This window comes from Vombatus ursinus, unplaced genomic scaffold, assembly GCF_900497805.2.
Source record: "Vombatus ursinus unplaced genomic scaffold, bare-nosed wombat genome assembly UNPS02014786.1, whole genome shotgun sequence".
Classification (NCBI taxonomy): Eukaryota; Metazoa; Chordata; class Mammalia; order Diprotodontia; family Vombatidae; genus Vombatus; species Vombatus ursinus.
Genome location: NW_020954564.1, coordinates 48,056,143 through 48,083,885, shown reverse-complemented (window position 1 = coordinate 48,083,885; position 27,743 = coordinate 48,056,143). Strand labels below are relative to the sequence as shown.

General features: G+C 37.1%; 1 protein-coding gene across 3 annotated transcripts in view; it reads left to right on the top strand.

The window, feature by feature from the left end:
- The window catches only part of LOC114047027 (target of rapamycin complex 2 subunit MAPKAP1), a 328,986-nt gene that overhangs the window by 154,213 nt on the left and 147,030 nt on the right, over nucleotides 1–27,743 (top strand). For all 3 annotated transcript variants that reach the window (XM_027867684.1, XM_027867685.1, XM_027867683.1), the window contains one exon: nucleotides 3,351–3,523. In XM_027867684.1, coding sequence (XP_027723485.1) covers nucleotides 3,351–3,523 — 173 coding nt within the window. The remainder of the gene's footprint in view (nucleotides 1–3,350; nucleotides 3,524–27,743) is intronic.

Sequence of the window (27,743 nt, the reverse complement as noted above, 5' to 3'; positions counted from 1 at the left end):
AGTGTTAGGAATTAAGTTAGGTAGGAAACCAGAGCTCTAAATCTAAAATTTAAAAATACAAAGAGCATTGTTTTAAATTTAAAATATTGTAAAAGACATATTAGCATCAGTAAAAGAAGTAGATGCTCTGAGAGAAAAGAGAACAGGATTGGAACATAAAATACAAAAGTTGTAGAAAATTTTACGATAGAGGAAAAAAGGCAATAGCTTTAAAAAAAAAACAACATGAATTCTGTACAAGCCAAAGCAGTTGACTTTGAAGGCAGAGTACCCAGAGATAACTTAAGGATATGCAAAAATATATACAAGAAAATTACCTAGAACTTTGAAATTCAAGAGACAGAATGGCATAGTGGATAGGGCATTGAACTTGGAGTTAGGAAGACATGCATTAAAATATTATCGAAGACTCTAGCTATGTGACCCAAGGCAAATTGCTTAACCTTCTCTGTCTCAGTTTCCTCATCTATAAAAGCAGAGGATTAAACTAAATGGTTTATTAGGTCCTTTCTACTTATAGATGTATGATCCTGCTAATACACAAAAGAAATTGATCCTATGACTGTACAGGTCACCACCAGATAAAAATCCCACTTTTGAAACTACATGCAGTGATTAAATTTTACAATTTCAATGATAAATAATAAATTTTGCAAAAAGCCAGGAAATAGATTTTCAGCTGCAAAGATACTTTGATTTTGATAACCTAGGGGTTTTCGTTTTTTGTTTTTTACCAGTCATGAGAAATGGAAAAGAATGGAATAGTATATTCCAAAAAGTATATGTATTTATGTGTGTGTGTGTACACACACATACATACACACATATATGTCTATACACATAACAGTAATAATAAATTCAAAAAGTTCCTTCAAAACTTGGCTCTCAATGAAAAAGATGGAACTTCAAGAGAAGAGAGGCAGGATTGGGAAAAGGAACAAAACAGGATGATCCACAGGATAACATAGGAGAGTGGAAGCAGAATAGTCCAGTTGTCCTCACAGCTACTATGACAAGGATTCAAAGAAAAGCACTGGATGAAGAAATGATCAAGGAGAAATCACAGCTTTTGCCAACTTCTCTTCGCAAAGAGATATCCAGAAGTTTATGGGGATTGGAAAAGACTGACCCTAGGGCAGTTTTCACTGAATCCTTCCATTTAGCGGACCAAGTAAGCCTAGAATTTGAAGCTGAGTGCTAGGGTGGAAGGAAACAGGATCTTAGAGCACGCTCTAACCAAGGATCACCCAAGCTGTGTTTCTCTGACTTGAGAGTTGGGTCAGAAGCCTGCAGGTCTTGGATTGGAAGGCAATTCTCAGGATGTACTCTGGATTAGACCACCCAGTGTCAGTCACCAAGGTACAGTACTCTGTCCAGATGCTTCTGAAATTCTTGAAGAACCCAATGCTCATTACCCAGATAATACAGAACAGTAACAAAAAACACCCTACTGTTATTTCCAGAAGTGAACAATAATTGGCCTCAACATGAAGTTCCAGTTCATGAAAAAAGCCTAGAATAATGAATAAATGGAAAAAATTATAAAGAAATACCATGCAGCCAGTGATGTGCAGGACACAAACTCAGAAGACATTAATATCATCCACATCATCTATAAGCAGTATCAAAGAAAATTACAGTTTTCTCATAAGCTTTACTGGAATTCCCTGGAAGAAAAGAAGAACCCAGTATAGGTATGTTCATGAATTGAAGAATTCAGAATAGAGTAGAAGAAAAGGAAAATAAAGAGAAGGGCAAATTAAAGGAAAACAACATCTTGAAAGAAGTGTCAGCACACCCCACCCACACTACCCCACCTCTGGCAAAAAAAAAAAAAAAAATTTAAGTAAGAGATTTGAACAAGGGAAATCCAGGGAAGGAAGATTTTGAACTGCAACCTTACCTTAGCTAATCAGGGAGAGAAAGAAGGGTGAAAAGAGAGTTAGACCCAGATAAATAAAAAAGATAAAAAAGGAATACAGTTGGGGAGAATTCGTGAGAATGGACTAGAATGAGTGATTGGTATAAGCAAAACTAATTATAGTGACAAAAGTACTGACTTAAAAGAGAAAAGGAGACATACAGCAACACACAACACAAAATAAATGGAGGAAAACACATTCTTAACAATGATAAACGTAAATGTGAATGGATTAAAACAATCCAGTCAAGTAAAAGAGTGTAGCAGAATGTATAAGAAGAAAACCCATTGAGGTTATTTATACAAGAATCTAATCTAAAAAATAAAGATACCCAAAGGGAAAAGAAAAAAATATATACTTTTGAAGATGTGAACAGAATTCCAGTGAGAAAAGGGGAGGGGGTTATCTAACAGAACTGATGTATAGGGAATTTAGGAAATAATATGTTAACCAGAAATGAACAAAGTACCATTAGGTGTGGCCTCAATTGGGCAAAGTATAGTAAGACTGTAGCCTTCTTATTCCTAGAATAAGAATTCCTGCACCTTTTTGGTTTTTAATTAATTTTTTTTCAATGAATAAACATTTATTTTCTCTCCCTCTCAGTTCCCTTCCCTCCTCCCCATTGAGAAAGAAGGAAAAACAAAACTTTTGTACCAAATACATATAGTCAATGAAAACAAATTCCTACATTGGCCACATCCAGAAATTTGTCTTATTCTGCTCCTTGTGTCCATCACCTCTTTGTCGTTCTTGCCCATTGCTTTTCTGGAATCGTGGTTGGTCTTTGCATTGATCAGAGTTCTTCAGTCTTTCAAAGTTGTTCATTTTGACAACGCTTTTGTCATAAACTTCACCTTTCTTAATGCAGCCAAATATCATGTTAACTTTCTGAGCTACCGTTCAAGTGTTGATTCATATTGAACTTTCAGTACAGATCTTTTTAGATAAACTGTCTAATCGTTACTTCCCCCTCTTGCACTTGTGAATTGCTTTTTCAATCCAAATATAGGCCTTTATGTTTATCCTTATTTAGTTTCATCTCATTCAATTGTAGCAGAGAAGAAGGATATAGTGACTATTCAAAATACGTGTACTAATGATCTAATAAAATTCCTTTATGTAGATATGCCACGATTTTATTCAGCTATTCCTCAGTTTTTTGACATATAAGTTGTTAGTGGGTTTCTAACTGCCCTATCTTTTAGTCTTGCCTATATGTAAATATTTCTTTTAAAAGGTTTTGTGTGTGTGTGTGTGTGTGTGTGTGTGTGTGTGTGTGTTCAATTATAGTAAGCATGACTATATTTTAACCTGTGATGTAAAAAATATACTTTTTGATAGTGGCTGAAAACTGGTGTTGGGAGTGATTGTTACGTGGTTTTGGGCTTTAGCAAATATATCTAATGTGGTATCTTTTGTCCACAGGGTCACATAGGGACCACTGCAACCAAAAAAATTGATGTCTACCTCCCACTGCACACAAGCCAAGACAGACTGCTACCAATGACAGTTGTGACCATAGCACATGCCAAGGTGCATGACCTAATCGGCCTAATCTGCTGGCAGTATACAAGTGAAGGACGAGAACCCAAGCTCAAGTAATTTACTTTCTTTTCTTCTCCCCTTTGCTATCCAACTTTCTTCTGATCAGTCTCTGAGTAGCCAGAGAAGTATTTGTAAACACATGCAACTTACTAATTATGCAAGTCACTTATCCTCTCTAAGGTTCAGTTTTGTTCTCTGTAAGATGAAGAGAATAATAACACTGGCATGATCTATCTTCTAGAGGGGCCATGAGGAAAGTGCTTTGTAAACCTTAAAATACTATGGAAACAGGTTGCTGCCATTATTCTGTATTGCAAATGAACTTTGTTTTAAGGTCTCTGCATTCATCAAGATTTCATTAAATAAGAAAAATATATAAAATATATGGTGGATTGTAAAAGATTGTACATATATAGATATGAGCTTATTTTCATTTCAACAAACATTTGTCATATGTTTTCTGTGTGTAAGATTCAGATATATAAGTACTATCATAGCAGTTAGGAAACTTTACAGTCTAGGAGAGAGGATAAGACATAGATATCAGTAACTCATTCCCAGGCCTTCTACCTGCTGCTTTCTCTGTAGTGAGTTTTTCTTCAGTTTCCTTATGTGACTCTTTTCTCAGGGTACAGGTGTCCTAAAATGAGATAAGGAGGCAGTATGGTGCTGGAAAGAGTACTGGATTGGGAGTTAGAGGACCCTTTGTAGAATTCTAGCCTTGTCACTTAGAACTTGAATGATTTGAGGATTATTACTCAACTTCTCTGGCCCTCAGTTTCCTCATTTGTAAAATGAGAAACTTGGATTAGATAATCTCTGTGTCCTTCCAGTTCTGTGGACTTTGGCATAAAATAGAACAAAATCACTGAATAAGATAGGAAAAAAAACCCCAAAGCACTATGGAACAGGGGGAAAGGGAGAGAAAGGAGGCAGGCAGCATGGTACTAATGGATAGAGGGTGTTCTTAAATCCTTGATTTGAGGATATCTGTAAGAAGTTTTGTGAGTGCTGTGAGAAATATATTATCTAAATGTTAAACTACTGTAAAAGTGTAAATTGGTGGGGGGGGGGGGGGATTGGAAGAGAAAAGGGAACTAGTATTTGTTAAGCACCTGCTAGGTGCCAGGCTCTGTGCTGAGCACTTTACAAATGTTTCATTGGATCCTCACAACTACCCTGGGAAGTAGGTGCTATTATTATCCCTAGTTTGAATATGAGGAAATTGAGTCAGACTGAGGTTAAGTGCACAGTTAGGTCACACAATTAGGAGCTGTTGGAAGCTGGGTTTCAATTCAGAACTTCCTGACTGTAGATCTACTCTGCCGAGCTGTATATTTTGGTGATTATCATTGTAGTTTTTGCTGTTGTTGTTCTCATTATCTGAAGAGGATTATAAATGAAGAATTGGAAGGGACCTCAGAAGCCATTTCAGTCTCTTTGTTTTGCAGATGAAGAGCTAAAGCCTTTGACCTGGTACTTGAAGAATGGGTAGAATCTCTATTGACAGAGATAGAGGGGATGGATGGATGTACTGGGGGAGGGACGGACGGATGGGGGTGGGGTAGGGAGGCATTCCAGATGTCAAGAGTGGGAGCAACCTAGTGAAGGTTACAAAGAGGAGCTGGGTGTATGAGGTTAGGTAGGCAGTAGTGATCATTTGTCAAGAGTGTAGACAAAGCAAACGTATGTAACATATGTAAAACTTTTCTCCTTGATCTGTGGTGTTGGTATTCTGTTCAGAAGGGAGTTTAGTTCTTAATATCATAGTGCTAAAGCTGAACTGGGCCTTAGAGATGATCTGTTCCATGCCCCACTCCAGTCCCTCCCCTCCCCTCCCCTCTCCTCTTTTTTTAAAAGAGGTAAGTAAACTAAAGCCTGGAGAGGAGAAACTATTTACCTGAAGTTTTGACACTAAACCCAGTGTTTTTTCTACTATATTATATAGATATTCCAAAAGGTACTTGAATTCATCTTTTTGGGTACTCCCTCTATTGATAAAGTTCATGCCACCACCGTGCTTTCTCATTCTGTGTAATTCTTTCATGTTATGTCTTTAAACCTCTGTAGAAGCTAATCTAAAAATGCTTAGGATCTTTTAGTTATTTTAATACCTTAGGACTACCAGTGTTTATTTTGTCTCTCATTTTTGCTGCATTGTACTTCCTATTTCAAAGGAAAGAGATGTTATAGTCAGAATGGACCTTAGAAATACTTGAATTCAATCTGCTTATTTTGTTATGATAATTGTTATCTATACTTTTTGTTTTTACATCCCAGTCGTTTCCAGATGTACCCTGCCAAATGCTTGAACACTGCTAAAGTAAAGCAAAATCAACTCAAATAATCTCATCTCATAGTGTATCCACCATTTTGCACCCTGCTTCCCCTACTTCCCACTGAAGAGATCAAATCATTGGTTTTTGTGGAAGTGAAAATTCAGGCCCAGGTAGGTAAAGTGACTTGCCTGAGGTCATACATGTGATAAGTAGGAGAACTCAGTTTGAACCCATCTCCTGACTCCAGGGCACTTTCCACTTCTCATGCTGCCTCCTTTAATGCTCCTTACATAGTTACTGTTTACGTGAACTCCTTAAATAAAGTTTGCCTTATAATTTTCTTAACTTCTATCACTTTACCTCATAGTGAAATGTTGCCAACTTGTATCAGGGCTCTTAATTTTTGAGGCACACTTATGTTTTCAAGTGTCCAAGAATAAGGCCCAAATTACATAAAATAGGTTTTGATATTAAAACACCTACTTAATGACAGACTATTTCAGGAGTTTGGCAGTAGCATTTTCTTGGATGTCCTTTAACAGTCTTTAGCTTTTGTTGCTTAGTGACACTGGCTTTTGTGCAGAGAGCCTTCTAATTTTACCTCATCTGACCCATTTCTTTTGGATATTATAGTCCCACATGGTTTATAGTATAGGTAAAAATGTCACTAAAGAGAAGAAAGATATGAAATGGAGCTAAATTCAACCACGTATGTAGAGAGGTGATTTGGGCTAGAAATGATATAGTTGTGAGGGTGTTAAGGGACCAATATACAACGTATCCAAAGGAAGAGAAATACCCAAGGGATGGAAAAAAATCTTGGACCTTATTAATTATTTCCATAAAGCAACCAACAGAATATCAATAATTATTGACCTGTATTTATACTTCCTATCTTTGCAGACACTTTATGAGCATCCTTGATATGAGTTATTAGTAGGAATCAACTAGACCTTTGTAAGTGATATTTAACAGTGGACCATATTTTTACCATTTCACAATTAAATGAAAGATATAGAGAATATAAAAACTTCATGTTTATTGTTTGTTAATTATGGGAAAAACCCATTTGACTTGGTAGAAAAAAATGCTGCTTTATAGACTGTTTTGCAACAAGGTGTCTCCCAACTGTACATCAAAATAAATTAAGAATCTTTTGAAAATATACTAACAGAAATAGGCCTGTTATCTGAAAATAGACATCAGATGAGACATAAAACAAAGATGTAATGCCTGCCAAACATATTCACCGTAAGTATGAGTGAGATCCAGTAAGGAATTCAGTTCAAAGATGGATTCTGCTCACATAGTGAGGAGATACACCTGTTTGTGGGTGACATTGGGCTGAGGAGACCCATGATTACTTAAAGAAGTTTGGTATGTTCTTCCAAACACATAAGGCCAAATAGAGAAAGAATGTCTACTCCTCGATTTCAGTATGCATTTGGATTGTCACTATATAGGACTTGTCCAATAATATGTATATCTGGGACAGGTAGTACAACTATATAACACATTGAATCCAGCATTTAACACAAGGCAGAGAGAGGATTTATAGCTTTTGGGAAATTACAAAAGCTCTTGTACTTTTTCTCCCAAGTTTCCACAAAAGCAAAGGTCCACCTTTTCAATATTAACTTTCTGTTGGTATTGTTTTAAAACAATAAAACATAGAAGATAACTGCCTTTGAAGAAAGAAAAATGAGCATCATATGTATAGCCGTGGAAAGGCATGATGGATGTGAGCAGGCTAAACATATAACCCAAGAGGAATTCTAAAGAACAGGAGTAAAACATATCATTAAGGAATTGTATAATAGGAAGATGAGATTGGTTGACCATGTGTCAAGAAGAAGGAATGGCAGAGTACTCCATGGGTACCATTACAGTGTCAGGATAAATTGAGGAAGGCCTCTGACTTGTCAGGTGGATTCTCTGTAGTGAGCTTTTAAAAGGATTGGACAAAATTTTATAGGTTCGGCAAATGTGATTGCATTTGTGATCTGAGTCATTGGAAGTAATTGCTGAAATGATGTGTTCACAAATTCATTTGAGTAGCCAACCCATCCTGTCTATCCATCTGTAATTCTTTCTTTACCTCCATGCATTTTTTCCTCCTTGTATAGAGTGAATTCACTGGGACATAGGGACCTCCTCTCATTCAGTCTGAAGATCTGTTTTTGAGTCCTGGCCCTAATACTTAATCATTTGGCTTAGAGAATATCATTTTTCTTTTGTAAGTCACATTTTATTCCTCTGGAAAATAGTAATAACAGTGCTTGTACTATTTTACTTCCCAGGGTTGTATTAAGGAGAATGCTATAGAAACAGGAACTATTAAAGTTCTGCTTTGATGCCTCATCCTAAGCATGAGCCTTTCTTGAGTTCTTGACTTATCTCTACAGAATGTGCGCTTTGTAGATCCTGCTGGACTGGAAAAATTTCAAGTGTCATCCTAGAGAGGGAGTGTATAGTGGTTAGCGAGGCTGGTGTTGCACTAGTGAGGAGACCTCATCCCCAGAGCAAGGATTATTGGGGGATGGATTTTTCAGGCCAAGCAGCCAGAACAGTGCCCTCCTAGGTGTGAGGTGTGTTTTGATCTGTATCAGTGGAGGGAGCTCCCCTTAATGAAATCATGGATCTTTGAAGTATTATTTTTATTGTATGCCTCATGCTTCTGTTCCTGTATCCTTTCTTTCCTTATACACATTTATTGAAGTACCATCAACCCTTTTTTCTCAGCAAGTTATCTCCAATGAATCATGCTTTTTAGTATTCATGTTAACATTGTCACCAACTGTGCTTTATTAAGTTATCCTGTAAAAAATCACTGATAAGCACAGTACTTCACAAGTATAGAATTTTCAGTTTTACACTTTCTGCATAACAACCCTAGTTTCAGTGCACCTAGGTGATGCAATGGATAGAGTTTGAATCCTTCCTCAGATACTTACTAGCTGTGTGACTGCAATTTAATTTCTCTCAGCCTTGGTTTTCTTATCGATAGAATATAGAAAATAATAGCACCTGTTACTGGACTATTGTGAGGATCAAATGAGATAACACGTGTAAGGTGCTTTGTAAACTTTAATGTTCTATGTATGTGCTGGGTGTTGTCATTATCATTATTAATGCTAAGAGAAAGATATTATGAGGATTATGTTCCCCATTATACAAGGAAGATCAAGGAAGATGAGTTCAGTGATTTGCCCAACACCACAAAGATGTGTGGAAGTTAAAATTTGAATCCAGATCTCCTGACCTCTAGCCATCTTTGCATTAACTGTATTGCTGAACTATAAACAGGATCTCTGGTAGTTATCTATACAGGAATTATAAGAGAAGGCCTAGAAAACCAAAATGTTGTTGTTCATTCATTCAGTTGTGTCCAACTCTTTGTGACCACCATGGACCATAACATGGCATGCCCTTCTATTTTCCATTGTCTTCTAAAGCCTGTCCAAACTCATATTCATTGCTTCCCAGACACTATCTATCTATCTCATCTTCTGTTGTCCCCTTTTTCTTTTGCCTTCAATCTTTCCCATCATCAGGATCTTTTCCAGTGAATCCTGTCTTCTCATCATATGCCTAAAGTATTTAAGCTTTAGATTCAGTATTTGTCCTTCTGATGAGTAGTCTGAAAATAAGTAGCTTCAAAAAAGGTATCTGTCAGTAAATTGGTAGAGCAAACTCATTTCTGCCTTCATCCTGAAAAAACCTTCATTACATTCTACCATTGTTGCTAGTTATCAGCTTACATCTCTCTTCCCTTTATCAGTCACATTACTTCAAAAAACATTCTGTACTTGGTACCCCAACTGCCTCTCCTCTCACTCTCTTCTCAATCATCTACAATCTCACTTTCTTACTTTGTAACTGAAATTGTTCTTTCTAAAGGTACTAGTACTCGCTTTACTACCAAATTCAATGACTCTTTCGCCCAATCCTCTTCTTCCTTGATTGCATTTGACACTGTTGACCACCCTTTCTTCTTGGATATACTTTCTTCTCTGAGTTTTCCCAGACTTCTTTCCTAGTGATCTACCTGTTGAATAAATTCTTCTCATTCTCCTTTACTAGTTTGTCATCCATATCACACCCTCTAACATGGGTATGAGTCTAAGGGTGTAATCCAAGGCTCTAACCTAAACCCTCTTCTCATTTCTCTCTGTGCCCTTGCTTGGTGACATCATTACCTCCCAATTCAGTGAACAAAGCAAGCATTTCCATACATAACACAGTACAGTAAAAAAGATGATTGCACATGAAACTACAGATCTGTTATGTACAACTTACTATTCCCTCCAAACATACAACAAAGTTAGCACGTAATTTTTTTTTCTTTTTTTCCTGCCCTAGAGATAGCTACAGTTAGACACAAATAGGTGTATATATATAATATGTAAAATTATTTTATACATACTAATATTTATCACTTCTTGGATGCAGATAGTATCTTTCTTAATTTTAAACTTTTCTATTTATGATCAAAATGACTTAGTTGCTCTAAGTCATTCTTAAAACAATATTACTGTTACTGTATATGATGTTTTCTTGGTTCTACTTACTTCACTCTTCATCATTTTGTGCAAGTCTTTCTTTGTTTTTCTAAGAGCAATGAGTTCATCATTTCTTATAGCACAGTATTATTCTATCACAACCATGTACCACAACTTGTTCGGCTATTCCTCAGTTGATGTGGATCCCTGCAATTTCCAGTTCTTTGCCACCACAAAGACAGCTGCTATAAACATCCCATTCACATTCAAAGTTATGGTTACTATTTGTGAATTTCCCTCCATCTTATTTTTACTCACTGTTTTCAATAACCATCTGAGTAAATTATTGTAAAAGTCCATATAAAAACATTCACATTTATATTTATGGAAGTGTATTCTTTCCAGTTGTGGCATACGTACTTAGTGTCCAAAATAAAATTTCTTGTGAAATTTTGTTTAAGTATCCTTAAGTAAAAGCTTCTTGAATAAATAAGAATATTGTTAGTTATACATTCTAAGTTCAGAGTAACTTTAAGTATAAAGCCATGCACAAACTAAAACTCGGCAGATCTTTGAATAAGTACATTGACATGTAAGGTTATGATGGAAATAGTTTTTCTTGGGATGATATGTATGGTACTTATTACAAGCATCCACCAAGTTTTTCATTTTTTAAACTCAGAATAGCTCATTGAGCATTTGTTTCTTCCTCCTCTTCACTTTTAAGATAATGTAATGTCTTGAGATTCAAGTTTTAAATTTTATGCTTTCTTGATTTTTTTTAGAAAATCATTTAGTTTTACTTGCATTTGTAATCTACCCCCAATTGAACAAAAAATAATCAACCAGACTTTCAACTTAAATATGCGTTCAGTCCTGGAAAACTCATTCTCACATTGGTCGTGCCTGAAGATGTCTAGATGTCTTTCTGCATGTTAAGTTCATCGCCTCTGACATGAGGTGGAAGGTGTTTCATCCTCATTTCTCTGGATTCACAGTTTGTCATTGCATTAATCAAAGTCCTGAGGTCTTTAAAAATGTTTTTCTCTATAGTGTTGGCATAAGTTTTTCTACTTCTATGCACCATGTTCTCCATCAGTTCATAGAATTCTTCCTGGTTTTCTCTGAAGCATTGTTTTAATGTCATGAAGACCCAGCTATCTTCATGTTTGAAAATAACTATAACATAGAGAGAATTTGGAGCCAGCATACTTTATTTTTAACCAAAATATTATACATTTTTAAAAGCTTTCTATTTAAACCTTTATGAGTAGTTTGGGGGTTATTGAACACCTGCTATGCATTCAGAGTACTGCATCAAATTTGGAGATACAGAAAGACAAGGACCCTCATTCTCAAGAGCATAAAATTGAATATTATAAGATGCTTATGAATTCTAGAAAGTTAGAGCTGGAAGAAATCTTGTACAATTCTAAGACAAGGGACTTAGAACAATGTTAGGATGACAGAATCTTAGATTTAGAAGAGACCTAAGATCTCATATGGCCTAAGCCTCATATGAGAGCAGAGATCTTGTTTACAACAGCTCTACGAGTAGTCATCCAACATTTGTTTGAAGCCTGCCAGTTTAGGAGAATCCAGTATATGAAGCATCTTAATGCTTCTTTTGAAACTAAGTAATAGGAAATTTTCCCATATGCTTTATAGAGCCCTTCAGGCTTGATGGGACCTTGGGTAACATGTAGTCTTCATTCATTGTAGAAGTAAGGAAACTGATACCAGAAAGGAGAAATAACTGTCCAGAGGTTACTCATTTATTTAGTTATTAGCATAGCACTCAACTATTTAGTTAACACTAGGCAAGCGTGTCATAAGTGTTTGTTGAATTGTATTTCTGTCAAGGCTGCAACAAGAGCCCAAGTCCCTGGACCTCAAAGCTAGTGGCCTTCCCATTACACAACATCTCTTTTGATGGTAGCTTTGGGTTTGGATTGATTGGAAGTGAAACAGGGAGTATAGGTTGTTAGAAAAAGGTCCTGTTTAATTAGTTGAAATTTGTTAGTGAGGCTATTCGTTGTTTCATTTGTATAAAATTTCCAAGAGATAAAAAGTGCTTTATGTAATATATGTGTTTTTGATCCTCCCAAAAGTTCTGTAAGCTTTGTATTTATAGATGATCGCCTTGTATATAGAGAAGAAAGATTTCACAGAACCAAGATTTTAACATAGGTCTGACTCTCCACTGCTTTATACTGCCTCTTCCCAAAATCAGTCTCTGTAAGGTTATTCTCTGATTCAGATTTGCTTTTAATTACCCAGACCCCTTTGAATATACTAGATATACCCATAGCCTCTTGAAATCAATTTCTGCCGTTGTGCATCAATGGATTTTTCTTTGCCAAAAGTAACATAACACTCTTGCAGGGCCCTCCCTTCTGTAACATAGTATTGTGGAACACCTTTGACAATACTGTTGGAATTTAATTCTGTTGGAACCTTTCCTTATTTGGTGCTTTCCAACCTTTTAGATTTGTGGATGACACATTCAGAGGTGGCCAAATTGTTAGTTGAATTAGTGAGTTCCCTGTAGGATTTTAGTGTGGTCAAGAAAAATGTCTAGCTCAGAGGCAGCTAGGTGATAAAGAAGATAGAGTGGTAGTGCTGGAGTCCAAAAGACCTGAGTTTAAATCTAGTCTTAGACACCTCCTAGCTCTGTGTCCCTGGACAGGTCATTTAACCTGTCTGCCTCAGTTTCCTCAAATGTAAATTGGGGATAATAATAGCACTTATCATCCAGGGTTGTTGTGAAGATCAAATGAGATGATATTTGTAAAGTTCCTAGCACAATGCCTGGCACAGGGTAGGTGCTTAATAAATTCCTGCCTCCCTCCTTCACTCCCTGGAAAGTGTTCTACCCTGTGGAACAGGGTAACATCATAGGCAGAATGAATTAGAGTGTTTCTTAGCTATACTTAGATTAATAATAATGGTGATAATGATAATAATGATGATAGAAGTTAATATTTATATAGCACTTTGTATTTTGCAAAGTACTTTACGTCCAACATCTCATTTGACAACATATTTCATTTTTTTTTTTTACCTTGTATCCATCTGCCCTCCACTGCCTACGCATAGCAGCTCTTAGTAACTCAGTGGGCCTGGAAGAATGAGTACCAGAAGTGTGAGGAACAGTAGCCTCAGAAGAAGAAGGGGGTGGTTGTGTGTGTGTGTGTGTGAGTGAGAGAGAGAGAGAGAGAAACTACGATGTTAAATACAGGACCTGAAAAAGCAGATGACTTTGATTAGATCATGTTATCCCTGCATGAAAGGCTTTCCCCATGAAAGGTTGTATCCCTAGTTGAGCAGTCACTTAACCTCTCTAGGCCTTGGTTTGCTCATCTCTTGAAAGAGGAATTTTGGACTCAGTACTCTCTGAAGTCTCTTCTCGTTCTGAGCCTTAGGATTCTTTAATCCACTGCAGCTACTGGAAAACAGATTAACCTTTAGGATATTAGGAGAAGGACACCTTAGAGGTTATCTACTCCAAGTCCCTCATTTTACAGATGAGGAAACTAAACATTTTCATGGTAAAGTTACTTTCCTTAGAGTTTGAGGTAGAGCCACGACAAGAATCCAGGTCTCTCGACTTCTAGTCTGATGTTCTTTTCCCTCAGTCTCATGTCATAACTCTTAACAAGAATCAAGAAGTTAGTTGTGTCTTTGTTCTATTCCCTGCCTAGTGATTTATTGCTTCACTGACAGCTGATTGCATGGATAAAGGTTGTTTCTGTATCCATATAATACTGAGCCCTGTGAAAAGTCCATAGTTATCAACATTAACCAGTTGTGAGAATTTAGCTGAAATCATTACAGCAGAGGTGATTGAGAAGTCTTAGGTAGTTGTGGAAGCAAGAACAGCACGGTCATTTGGGATCCCTATAGTTTTAATCTGCTGATCTGTAAAGTGAATATATGTTGTTCCACCATCAGTTCCTTAAGTTTGGGCTTCATCTAAAATAAATTTGTATTGAATAGAGATTGAACCCAGGTCTGCTTTTATGGAGGAATCATAGGAAAACATGCATGGGAATTTTAGTGGATGAGTGTGTGTATCATTAGTAAAAGTATGTACATTCATAAAATCCTGATTGTTTCAAATAACAGTTCCCATTTCTACAGCACTTCATAGTTTACTAAGTATTTTCCTTATAGCTCTGTGAGATAGAGAGTAGCTCTTTTTTAACGCTTCAAAATTTCTACCATTTCATCAGTATGAATATTCCACGTGTGCTCCTATAGCCCTTTAGCAAATTGTCACCAAGAGTTGCTGTGGTACAAACAATTTGTCCTGTGATGATGGGTATTCTGGTAATACACATCTCTGTACTTAGACTAGTCCTTGCTCCAGAGTCACAAAATCTTTCACTGGATTTATACTAAAACTCTTTTCCACATAAGTAGAACCTAGCAGAGCTCTTGCTTCCTTGTCATAGCCTTTGAGAACTCTGGGTAGTCTCTGTGGGGAAGTGTCAGAGGTGAACTTTGGAATCTGTGTTGCAAATATTAATGTTCCTCTTTTACAGATAAGGAAAAGGATGTGAAGAGAAGGAAAGTTACTTTTGTTTGTCCATCCTTATGCAGCTTAATGACAAAGCCAAAAGTCACACTGTGGTCATCTTGACTTGCAGTGAAGTATGCCCAACGCACAAAAGAACACAGTTTAGCCATTCTTATCGTTAAAAGAATGTGAGTGTTTTATCATCTGTCAGCAGGTTCTTTACCATAAAGAGTTGACTGCCCATTCCCGAGTGATTTAGCTGGGGGTTGACAGTGCTGATTATGCAAATTATATCCATTTTAGCTTTCCATTTTGTGGAGAGTTTTTGTTCTTGCAAAAAGGAAATCTTGACGGTTTTATCCAGTCCTGTTTCTGGCCTCTTACACATGAACTGTAGAGCCATTACCCATTGGACCTTTTGGTTGCTAACTAGTGACTTGTACACCATGACTATTGACTCTGGTTTCAAAATGAACACCAATAAATAAACACTAGATAACTGGAGGCCCAAACACTGCAGAACTATTTGTTCTTTTATTTTTAGTTTGGAAAGAAACAATAACAAATCAAATCTTCTGATGGTTGTTATGTTTAAGTAATTTTTGTTTTCTTCCTGGTAAGTGTTCATTTTCATCAGCATGTGAATTGAACTTGTCAGATCACATTTGGTAGAAATCTAGGGGGTTTCTCTTCATGTGCTTGAATTTCCATATGTAGATTTACATTAGCTAATTCCAAAATGTGCATACTATCTGAGATTTCTGTCAGTTTAGAACAGCCAGATTAGCTCTTGATTATAAAATGTAATTTTGCAACCATTGACAACTTGCTATACTAAAAGGAACACTGGCCAGTGAATTGGAAGGCTAGAATTATATTTTCAGCTGTACCATTCATTGACTGTCTTTCTGAACGTGGGCAAATAAATTCCCTTTTGGATTTTAGTTTTCAAATCTATAAAATGACGAGGCACTAAGCTTTCTTTTATTTGTAGGATTCTGTTATGTATTCTGTCATTCATCATTCTACAATCCCATCTATCTTTTACATTCCACAATCTATTTTTTCCATACCCTTGGGCTTAGGGTGCTTTTTTTTGTTTGTTTGTTTTTCTGTTAAGTAGAGTAATTATCTCATTTTATGCAGGGTTCCTTGGTTCTTTATCTTGGCTGTAGAAGACTCTAGGTTCTTGAATGTTGTGCTATCAAAGGTATAAAGTCTGTAGAGCATACACAGATCTGGGAAGGTTTTGAGTGATTTTCTAGCAGTAGACTGTGTACTTTCTCAGGCCCCTCCTAACTAAGTGTAGAGAAGCTTGTCACCTGAAGATGGCCATCAGGGAATACATTTCTTTGGCCCCCAACAACTCATGAAAACTATCTCCTAAGGCCTGGAGGGGTTGTAATATGTCAATTCAGAGAATATTAATGCAATAATAGATTCTTGAGGGACCTAAAGTAGCCTTGATTCATTGTGAATGCATTGTGACAGAACTGTCTTTTATTATGTACATTATCACTGATTTAGACACAATAGCATTTTCCCAGATCAGAATATCATGGAAGTTTTGTTACTTTCTTCCTTACTGATTCCTTAAATAATCAATGCACATTTCAGTATTTTTAGTCAGCTCTCTCTCTGAGATTTAGAATTAGATAGCTATTTTACCAACCTGTACAGAAAAGTCAGTGGAATCTTGGGTTATGTGAAAAACTTCTACCTCACAGGGTCTTTGTAAAGATTATACCTTATAAAGTACTATAAAAATATAAGTTGCAGTAATAATGGATCTTTGCAGCTATTTGAGGCTTTCTTATGGAATGAATTTGTACATCATTTACATTTCATGTGTTAGATTTGAATGAATAATAGAGTTTGGTTATTGGCCTTTTAGTTTCCAGACCTTTTGTTGAGTTTGTTTGGTTTGGAATTTTCAAATTCAAACAAAACAAAATGCCTGTTGAAATAGAAACATTTGGTTTTATGCCTGCTACTTGCCATGCATCATTAGCCCTTGAAACCTCAGTGACACATGGGAATTATAGACTTCCCTTATGTTGATTTACACAGTAATAAATATTTGCTGCCTTCAGTAGGTAACTCCATCAGTTATATCTGTCTTCCTCTTAAACCGCTTAGTGCTCACTACATTGTCTATGTTGTATAGAGCACTATAGACACTGTTGCACAGTTTGACTATAGAGTCCCTGCTTTAAGTTGTTACTGCAATTTTCTCTCCCATAGATTAATATGATTGTAGATTTGTAAATGTCATTAATGCAATCATCTGCTTAATTAACTCTTCCTTTGGTTCTTCATTGCAACATGGACTGTATGCAAAGATTGGTTTTTGGCAGTTTTTTTTTTTCTCTCATTTAGTTCTGTTTTGTTTTTGACTTGGAATTATGATTCCATTTGTTCAGGGAGCTCTGAGTGAAGAAAATCCTTACACTAATAGAAATCATCAATTGTTCTGATGATAGTAGTCTTAGAGAGATGGCGGGAGGGGGGCACTCAAAGGTTAAGTGTCTTGGCCAAAGTAATTCAGCTGTTATGTTTCATAGAAAAGACTTGAATTCAGGCCTTCCTGACTCTCAGGGCCCTCCTCTGTCTGCTATACCGTGCTGCTCAGTAGACCTTGAACTCTGGCAAATTGTATCAAGTCTTTGAGTGTGGACCTAGTAACAAACCTTGTGATTGTCTTCTAAGAACTAGTTTAACTTAGCAGGAGAGTAGGGAATGTCAGGGGTTTGGAAATATAAATTATGGGAGAAGATATCCAAGGAAAATGATCTCACTTTTGTCAGTAAAGCATGGAGGTGAGGGCCTCTGCTGAGAGGATAGGGGGAAGAGAGTGGTGTGGGAAATTTGAGGAGCGAAGCTTTGGAACAGCTGCTCTGGGGAATACAATAAAAAATTGCTCAAGAGGGAAGGAAATAAAAAGATTGCCCTGCCTCGACAAAAGTTTAGTTGAAGTTAGATCACATCAGTTTTTAATGAATTCAGTCAGCACAGTTGAATAAATTTCCTCTAGTACTATTGAGCATTACATGAGTAGGAGCAGAGGAACAGATGATGGAGTAATCTTGTTGTTCAGTCATTTTCAATTGTGTCCAATTTTGTGACCCCATTTGGGGTTTTCTTGGCAAAGATACTAGAATGGTTTGCCTTTTCCTTCCCTAGATCATTTTACAGATGAGGAAACTGAGGCAAATAGGGTTACATGACTTGCCTCAAGTCGCACAACTATTAAGTGTCTGAGGCCAGATTTAAATTTGGGTCTTCCTGACTCCAGGCCCATTTCTCTATCCACTGTGTCACCTAGCTGCCCCGGGGAGTAATCTGTAGTTGGTTTGTTTTTTTTTTAAACCTGAGTGGTAATTAGAGAGCTATGGATTAGAAAGGAGAGTCTAAAATTGAACAGGTTAACTATAGGTCAAGAGGAAAGTACAGTCAAAGCAGAGCTGGCCTAGGGTTGAGGACTAAAGCGCGGAGGGACTCGAGGTCACAGTGAGGACAAAGAATAGGTTTAGGAGGATTGAGACATGGTAAGAGGGAATAATAAGAGGTTATGATCAGATAAAGGAATTTCCGAATTGCTGATCATAGAAATGTGGGACACTTGAAGATAATAGTTAGATGAAGAGTGGTTCTGTGTATGCTTGTGGTGGTATAGGAGATGAGGTTGAGAAACTGAAAAGACACGGTATTTGAGGGAACATCAGAATGTATGTTTGATGTTTTTAATCTTCAGTACTATTCAACACTGATTAAAAGTAGAAAAGTAGATCAGAGTTAGAAAAAGAAGAACAGGACAAATCAAACTCAGTAACTCCAGTGTTTGATAAACCTGAAAAATATAAAGTGTGTGGAAGAACTCCCTTTCTGAGTTTCCTAAGTGAAGTAGAATGCAATGAGAAGGTCTAGGACAGAACTGCTAACCCTGAGATGTTATTGCTAGGCATCTACTCCAGGGAGAAATAACAGTTGTTGTATTGTCAGACTCAGTTGATATATTGGTGGGTTTTGTTGACTGTTTTTTTCCTTTGTTTTAAAAGCTTTGTTAAAAGGAATAACTTGCTGGGTATGGGCAGGGCAAGGTGTATTCAATAATGTGGTAATGGCTTTTTAAAAAAGATACCCATAACAATAAGATTTTTAAATATAAGTTTCTTGAATTGATTGACCTACCCTAAGAGTAGACATTAATGGTCCAGGGTCAACTTGGAAGTTAGTCTTTAATGGAGTGCTTCAGGGATCTGTCCTTGGGCTGTTTCTCACTTTTTTATATCAGTGGCTTTGATGAAGGGGTAGGTAGCTTGCTAATCAGGTATGCAGATAATTTATAACCAGGAGGGCTAGCTAACATTTTGGATGTCAGAGTCAAGATACAAAAAGTTTTCATCAGGGTACATTAAACTTTGGGAGAGACATAAATTCTTAAGACTTGGATTTCAAAAATCACCTTCACAGGTATGAGGTAGAGAGAAATGTGACCAGATAGCAGGTGGTCTGACAAAGTTCTGGGAGTTTCATTGGATTGGAAGTGTAATATTAAGTATAGTGTCTGGGGTGAGGTAGGTACTATTCAGTTCTGGGTACCCCATTTGAGAAAGGATGTTGGTAAATGGGAGTGCAACCAGAGGAATAGGAACAGAATGGAGAAGGACCTTAAGATCTTGCCATGTGAAGATCAGTTGAAGGAAATGGGGATGTTTAGTTTAGAGAAGGTAAGATTTGGGGGTCATGATAACTCTCTTCAAATTTTTAAAGGGCTGGGGGAATCAGGAAGTAGAAGTAAGAACAATGTATAGAAGTTGCAGAGGCAAATTTAGCCTGGATTTAAGGGAAAAAATTGTAAGTTTAAATCTGGCTAAAATTGTAATGGGCATTATTATTCAATAATATGAAAGCTATAAAGCAAAATAAGACATAAGAGATATGAACATTGCTACACGGTGATGACATTCCAGTACTTCAAAAGTCCTACCATCTCTGCCATCTACCATTACTATAGTTGTTTCTTGTGCCAGTGCAGATTGCAGTTCCTCCATACTTTGATGTAAACAGTCTTCATGACTTGGTGCTGCCAGTCTTTTTTTATCTCTTTTTTAACCACCATTCTGTTGATGACCCTCTTTGCTCTTAGCTAGACTAGTCCTTGGACAATAGATCTGGTCCTTTGGTTGGTCCGTTTTTAAAGGTTTTCCAGGAATAGAAGCTGCCACAACTTGTGTTTTGATTTTGAGAACCCAGGGTTATCACCTTTTCAGTTATAAGTCATTGAAAGAGGATAGATAGAGGATGTTAGAAAGCAGCGCATTTTACTGTTAAAGACTTCCATGTTTTGGATACCATTTGGAAAAACCTTAAAACTCCCTTGTAGCAGTGCAGAATTTATAAAATTTACAATGACAAACAGCTGGATTACTTCCTTGTTAGCTATCCATTTAGCAAATTTATAGTTTACATTAATATTAATGTCATTATTAGCTGTTTTATATAATAAATATTTCTTAGTCATGACAGTCTCAGTATAGATCACCTGAAGTAAGTTCTTTCAATAAGCACAGTTGCGACTAAAAGGTTTGCAAATTAATTGGGAAAATTGCAAATCAGATAGTCAGCGAAATAATTCATTGTCACATCCAATCAATAAACTTTGTAAATCAACTCATTTAATTCAAAAAATGATCTATATAGATCAAGCAACCAATTAAACAATTAGCATACACTTTGCAATTAATTAATTTAAGCATCAGTCATGTAATTAAAACTCCAAATTTAAGCTGCATAGTTTAGAAACATACTGTCTTTCACATATTTAGAAAATACTTCATGCTTTGGAAGCTAGATTGAATGCTGGCAGATTTGCCATAAGAAACAATATAGCAAAACAACTCTCTCCTCGTTCTCCTCCTACCTATCCGACCACTTCCTCTCAGTCTTCTTTTCTGAATCTTCATTCAGATCACACCTTCTAACCATAGTTGTCACACAGGATTCCATCCTGGGCCCTCTTCTCTTCTCCCTCTGTACCAATATAGATGGTGATTTCATCAACTTACATGGCTGTAATTGCTATCTCTTTGCTAATAATTCTCAAGTCTACCCATCCTGCCTCAACCTTTTTACTGAACTCCAATCTCATATATCTAACTGCCTTTCAGGCATTTTGAACTGGATGTCCAGCAGACATCTTAAATGTGCATGTAAAACATAAGTCATCTTTCCCCTTAAATTCCCCTCCTCCCACCCCCAATTTCCTTATTACTGTAGAGGGCAGCATCATCCTCCCAGTCCCTCAGGCTCATAGCTTAAGTGTCATCCTCAATTCCTCGTTATCTCTTACCCCCCCATATCCAATGTTGCCAAGACCTTTTGATTTCACCTTTTGAATCCTCTTGAATATGCTCCCTTCTTTCTTTTGACACTACCACCACTCTGGTGTAAGCCCATATCACCTTATATATGGAGGATTGCATAGCCTGCTGGTGGGCCTGCCTGCCTCAAATCTCTCCCCACTCCACTCAGCCACCAAAAGGATTTTCTTAAAATGCAGGGTTTGATCATGTTACTTCCCCTCCTCCCCAATTCCAGTCACTCCCTATAACCTCCAAGATCTATTTGGCCTTCAAAACCCTTCATAACCTCACCCCCTTTTACCTTTCCAGTCTTCTTAAACCTTACTCCCTACCATGTACTTGTCTATCCATTGACACTGGCATTCTTACTGTTCCATTAACATGAGAATTTATCCCTTGATTCTGGGCATTTTCTCTGGCTTTCCCCCATACCTGGAATGTTCTTCCTCCTACTCTTTACCCACTGCCTTTTCTGGCTTCCTTCGAGTTCAAACTAAAATCACATCTTCTCCAGGAAGCTATTTCCAGCCCCTTTGAATTTCAGTGTCTTCCATCTCTTAATTATTTCTTACTTACCCCATATATTTGTTTTCTTGTCGTTTTCCCCATTAGATTGTAAGCTTCTTGAGGGCTGGGACTGTCTTGCCTCTTTTTGTATCCCCAGTGCTTAGCACAGTGCCTGGTGAGAAATGAGGATGACATGATAGTCACTCTAAAATATTTCTTTAAATTGTATTGGTTTGTGGAGTAGCCTTACCTATCCCTATCCATACCTGACGCTACCAACCTAATTCATATTTCACAACTGTCAGTAGTCTAATTTATTAGTCTTCTTTTGTCCCACACTATCCTACACATATATTACCAGTAGATTAATTTCCTATAACATCAGTGGAATTTTAAGAAATATTCCACAACTCTCCAGTGGAATAAAATCTAAGTTCCTTAAGGTGCCATTCAAGAATCTCCATAATCAGCGGGCAGAGCCAAGATGGCAGAGAAAAGGCAGGGACTCTCCTGAGATCTTCCCCCAAACTCCTTCAAAAAACTTTTAACAAAGCCCCCAAACAAGTTCTGAAGCAGAAGAACCCACAAACGGATAGGGAGAAACAGTTTTCCAGCCTAAGACAACTTAGAAGATTGGCAGGAAAAGTCTGTTGCACCGGGGTGAGAGGGGAGGGCAGGCCACATCTCAGCAAACCAGCAGTAGGTTTTGGGGGTGACTGAATTACTGGTGGCAGTGGCAGTTTCTGGACCTCTCAGCCAATTGGTCAGAAGGAGATTACATGGGTCCTTTTGCAATCACCAGGAGCAGGACTTTGTTGCATTGCCCATACTTGGATCCGGGTTGCAGTCCTGGATCTCAGTCAGAAGGTGAGGAGGAACACTAGCATACCAGAGCTTGTGGCTACAGGGGAATGGAGATCCTGGTCACAGTTCCACTGTGGAAAAGAGTGCTTGTAGAGTGCTCACAGACCAGGTAGAGCACAGGCCACAAGAGTAATAAGCACATCTTTCCTTAGATCACACCACTTTGGAAGAACCACTGACAGATCTCCAGAATTACCTCTGAATACAGCTACACAAAAAACCTGAAGCTTGGGATGGTTTCCTCTCCACTCCAGAAGCAGAGTCCTATATTAGCATAGAGTTAAAAGTTTAAGAAAGGGAGTGGGGGGCTGGAAAAACGAGCAAACAGCAGAAAAAGATCCTGACCATAGAAAGTTACTGTCATGACAAGGAAGATCAAAACACAAACTCAGAAGAAGACAACAAAGTCAAAATTCCTACATCCATAGCTTCAAAGAAAAATATGAATTGGCCTCAGGCCACGGAGGAGCTCAAAAAGGATTTTTGAAATCAAATTAAGAGAGTTAGAGGAAAAATTGGGAAGAGAAATGAGAAAGATGCAAGAAAATCATGAAAAAGAGTCAACAGCTTGGTAAAGGAGGCACAGAAAAATACTGAAGAAAATAACAGCTTAAAAAACAGAATAGGCCAAATGGTAAAAGAAGCACAAAAATCCAGTGAAGAGAAGAATACCTTTAAAAACCGAATTGGCTAAATGGGAAAAGAAGTACAACAATTTACTGAAGAGAACTCCCTAAAAAGCAGAATTGGCCAAATGGGAAAAAAAAAAGTACAAAAATTCACTAAAGAAAGGAACTCCTTAAAAAGTAGAATTGGCCAAGTGGAAAAGGAGGTACAAAAGCTTAGTGAAGAAAATAATTCCTTAAAAATTAGAATTGGGCAAGTGAAAGCTGTCTTTATGAGACATCAAGAAACAATAAAACAAAATCAAAAGAATGAAGAAATAGAAGAAAATGTTAAGTATTTCACTTGGGGGGAAATGACCTGGAAAATATATCCAAGAGAGATAATTTAAGAATCATCGGACTACCTGAAAGCCAAAACCAAAAAAAGAGTCTAGACTTATCTTTCAAGAAATTATCAAGGGAAACTGCCCTGAGATTCTAGAACCAGAGAGTAAAATAGAAATTGAAAAAATCCATTTATCTGGGGCAGCTAGGTGGCACAGTGGATAGAGCACAGGGCCTGGACTCTGGGCAAGTCACTTAATCCCAATTGCCTCACCAAAAAAAAAAAGAAGAAGCAGCAGCAGCAGCAGCTTAAAAAGAATTCATTTATCACCTCCTGAAAGAGATCCCAAGATGAAAACTCCCAGGAATATTATAACCAAATTCCATAGCTCCCAGGTCAAGGAGAAAATTTTATAAGCAGTTAAAAACAAAGCAATTCAGATTGTAAAGCCACAGTCAGGATAACACAAGATTGAGCAGTTTCTACATTAAAGGATCTGAGGGATTATGATATTCTCGAGGGCAAAAGAGCTAGGATTACAACCAAGAATCACCTACCCAGCAAAATTGAGTTTAATCTTTCAGGGGAAAAAATGAACATCCAATGAGATCGAGGACTTTCAGACATTCCTGATGAAAAAACCAGAGCTGAATAGAAAATTTGACTTTCAGATACAAGACTCAAGAGAAGTATAAAAAGCTAAACAGGAAAGAGGAATTATAAGAGTTTCAGTAAAGTTAAATTGTTTGTATTCCTACATAGAAAAATGATACTTGTAACTCCTAAAAACTTTCTCATTATTAGGGCACTTAAAAAGAGTATACATGTACAGGGTGAATGGGTGTGAGTTGAATGTAATGGGATGATTGTCTAAAATTAAGGGATGAGAAAGAAGAATGCACTAGGAAAAGAGGAAGGGAAAGATAGAATGAAGTAAACTATCTGACATAAAAAAGTCACGAGAACTTTTACAGTGGAGGGGAAGATAGAGGAAGGGGCGGGGTGGGGGAGCACATGAACTTTATTCTCATTGGAATTCAATTTCACATGGTCTGTGAGTGTAGAGATCTCTTATGGAAAGTAGGAGAGGAAGGGGACAAGAGAGGGGAGGGGCAGCTGATAGAAGTGAGTAGATTAGGGAGGTAAAAGTCAGAAGCAAAATACTTTTGAAAATGGACAGGGTGAAGGGGAGGAGAGAGAGAGAGAAAATAAACAGGGGGGAGATATGAAGGAGGGAAATACATAGTAATCATAACTGTGAAAAAATTTTATAGCAGCTTCTCTGATAAAACCTCATTTCTCAAATATATAGAGAACAGAGTCAAATTTATAGGACTATGAGCCATTCCTCAATTGATAAATGACCAAAGGACATGAACAGGCAATTTTCAGATAAAGTAATCAAAGCTATCAATGAAAAAATGCTCTAAATCACTATTGATTAGAGAAATTTAAATTAAAACAACTCTGAACTACCATCCCACACCTATCAGATTGGCTAATATAAAAGAAAAAGAAATTGACAAATGTTGGAGGGGATGTGGGAGAATTAAGACACGAAGGCCCTGTTGGTAAAGTTAAATTCTGATTCGACCATTCTGTGTTAATTTACGTAGGTTCCCAAAGTGGGTGATACTGCCCCTTGCGGGGCACTGGAACGGTCCAGGGGAGCCGTAGTAGTTTGAAATGACACAAATTTCAAAAAAACTGTTAAAGGGTTAAAGAAAGTAGATTTCCAGGGGGCTCTGAGTAATATTTTTTTAAAGGAGGCGATAGGCCAAATTAGTTTGGGAACCTCTGCGTGTAGAACAATATGAAACTATTCCCAGAGAGTTATAATACCATCCATACCAAGCAATACCACTACTAGGTCTGTATCCCAAAGAGATAAAAAACAAAAAGGAAAAGGACCTATATGTATAAAAATGTGTATTGTAGTACTTTTAGTGGTGTCAGAGAATTGAAAATTGAAGAGATGTGTATCGGTTGTGGAATGGCTGAACAACTTGGTGAAATTCTATTGTTCTGCAACAAATGACAATCAGGATGCTCTCAGAAAAACCTGCAAAGACTTACATGATGTAAAGTGAAATGGGTAGCATCAGGAGAACATTGTATACAGTAACAGCAATATTTTATGATGATCAACTGTGAATAACATGGCTATTTTCATCTATGTAATGATCCAAGAAAAATGCTATCCATCTCCAGAGAAAGAACTGATGAAGTCTGCATGCAGATCAAAGCATACTTTTTCTTTAGTTTTTTCTTTTTTCTTTTCTTTTCTTTTCTTTTTTTTTTGTTTTTGTCTTCTTTTACAACATGATTTACAGAGGAATATGTTTGGCATAACTGCACATGTATAACCTATATCAAATTGCTTGCCTTCTCAATGAGAGGGGAGGGAAAGGAAGAAGGGGAGAGAATTTGGAGCTCAAAATTTGGGAGGGTAAGGAATGTAATTGTTTTTACTTGTATTTCGGTTAAAAATAAAATGTTAAATTAAAAAAAAAGAATTTCCACGATCTATCCTTTTCCTATCTTATCTAAAATTACTTCCCTTTATGAATCTTAACTGCTCTAGTCAAACTGTACTATACCCTATTCCCACAATATTCTTGGAGTTTTCCAACTTGTCCCTCAAGTCTTGGCTTTGATAATACTTATTACATATCTTCCTTGCTCACCCTAGACTTGAAGCAATTTTCCCTTCTCCTGAATTGTTGCACTTATTCTCTGGTACTAATCTGGTATTCATCTGTTATAGTTATTGTGCTTGCCATATGTATGTTCTCTCTACCATTATTGCTATAAGTTGTATTAGGGAATGGGAATCATCTAAACTTTGTCTTCAGCCAAGCACAGTGCTATGCATTGAGGCAAGATAGCGAAATAGAAAGAGTATTGAGGATGTTCAGCATACTTAATACAAAGGACTCTTGATTCATTCAGAAAAACTAAATTTGAACCTGGCTCTGGCACTGACCTGCCAAGTCATCCAAGAGCTCATCTCTAAATCTCAATTTCCTTTGCTCTAAGATGGAGATAGGGCAGTGAGGTGGCTCAGTGGATAGAGCACTGGGCCTGGAATCAGGAAGACCTGAGTTCAAATCCAGCCTCAGTCACATATTAGTTGTATGACCCTGGACAAGTCACTTAACCCCTGTTTGTCTCAGTTTCCTCACCTGTAAAATGAGCCGGAGAAGGAAATGGCAAACCTCTTAAGTATCTGCCAAGAAAACCCCAAATGGAGTCACAAAGAGTTAGTTACGACTAAAGTGACTGAACAACAACAATAAGAAGGGGATAACCATACTTAGACTACTTATATCCCTGGAGCGTAGTCAGGAAAGTGCTGTGAAGCTGTAGAAAAGTAACTATTTTTATTGAGATGAAATAGCACTGGATTTGGGATTCCAAGGGCCCAAACTCGAGTACTCTGCCACTTGCTTGCAATATGACTTTGGGCAAATCAGTTAACTTTTGTCTTGGTCTAATTTGTGAAATGAATGTAATAACCTCATAGGGTTATCCCGAGTATCGCACTTTGTAAATGTAAAATGCTACAGAAATATGAGCTATCAGTATTGTTACTGTCTTTACTGCTTATGTGGCACTTGTTATAAACTACCTTGTATTGTTGTTATTGGGTTCATGGACTTGTCTTATCTCTCCCATTAGACCTGTAAGCTTCTGGAGTGCAGGGGCTGTTTTCAGTATCTTTGAATCCATCATGAAGTACTTTCACATAGTAGGTACTCAGTCATTTATTCAGTAGCTGAATAAAGTACTGTAAACTACTGTGATTGATTCTGAGTAATACAGTGATACAAGACAATTCTGAAGGACTTGACGGAAAATACTATCCATTTCTAGAGAAAGAACTGATGCATACTTTTTCTACTTTATTTTTCTTCTTCTTTTTCTTCTTGTTTTGGTCTGCTTTCTTTTACAACATGGCTAATATGGAAATAATATTTTGCATGACTTCACATCTGTAATATATATCAAATAGTTTGCCTTCTCAAGGTCAGGGAGTGGAGTGAGGGAAAGAATTTGGAACTCAAAATTTTAATGAACAAATGTTTAAAAGAATTTTAAGAGATATAAAGTACTATAAATTAAAAACTGTTTTCACAATTTTTTCCCCTTTTCGGCGTCAACATTTTTGTCTCCCGACTGAAGTGGGATTTGTGGCTAATAATCAGTTCTTACTGATCAGAAGCACAACTTCTACCCCCTCATCTTTCTCCAAGTCTGGTTTCTAGGTTTTCATACCTTCA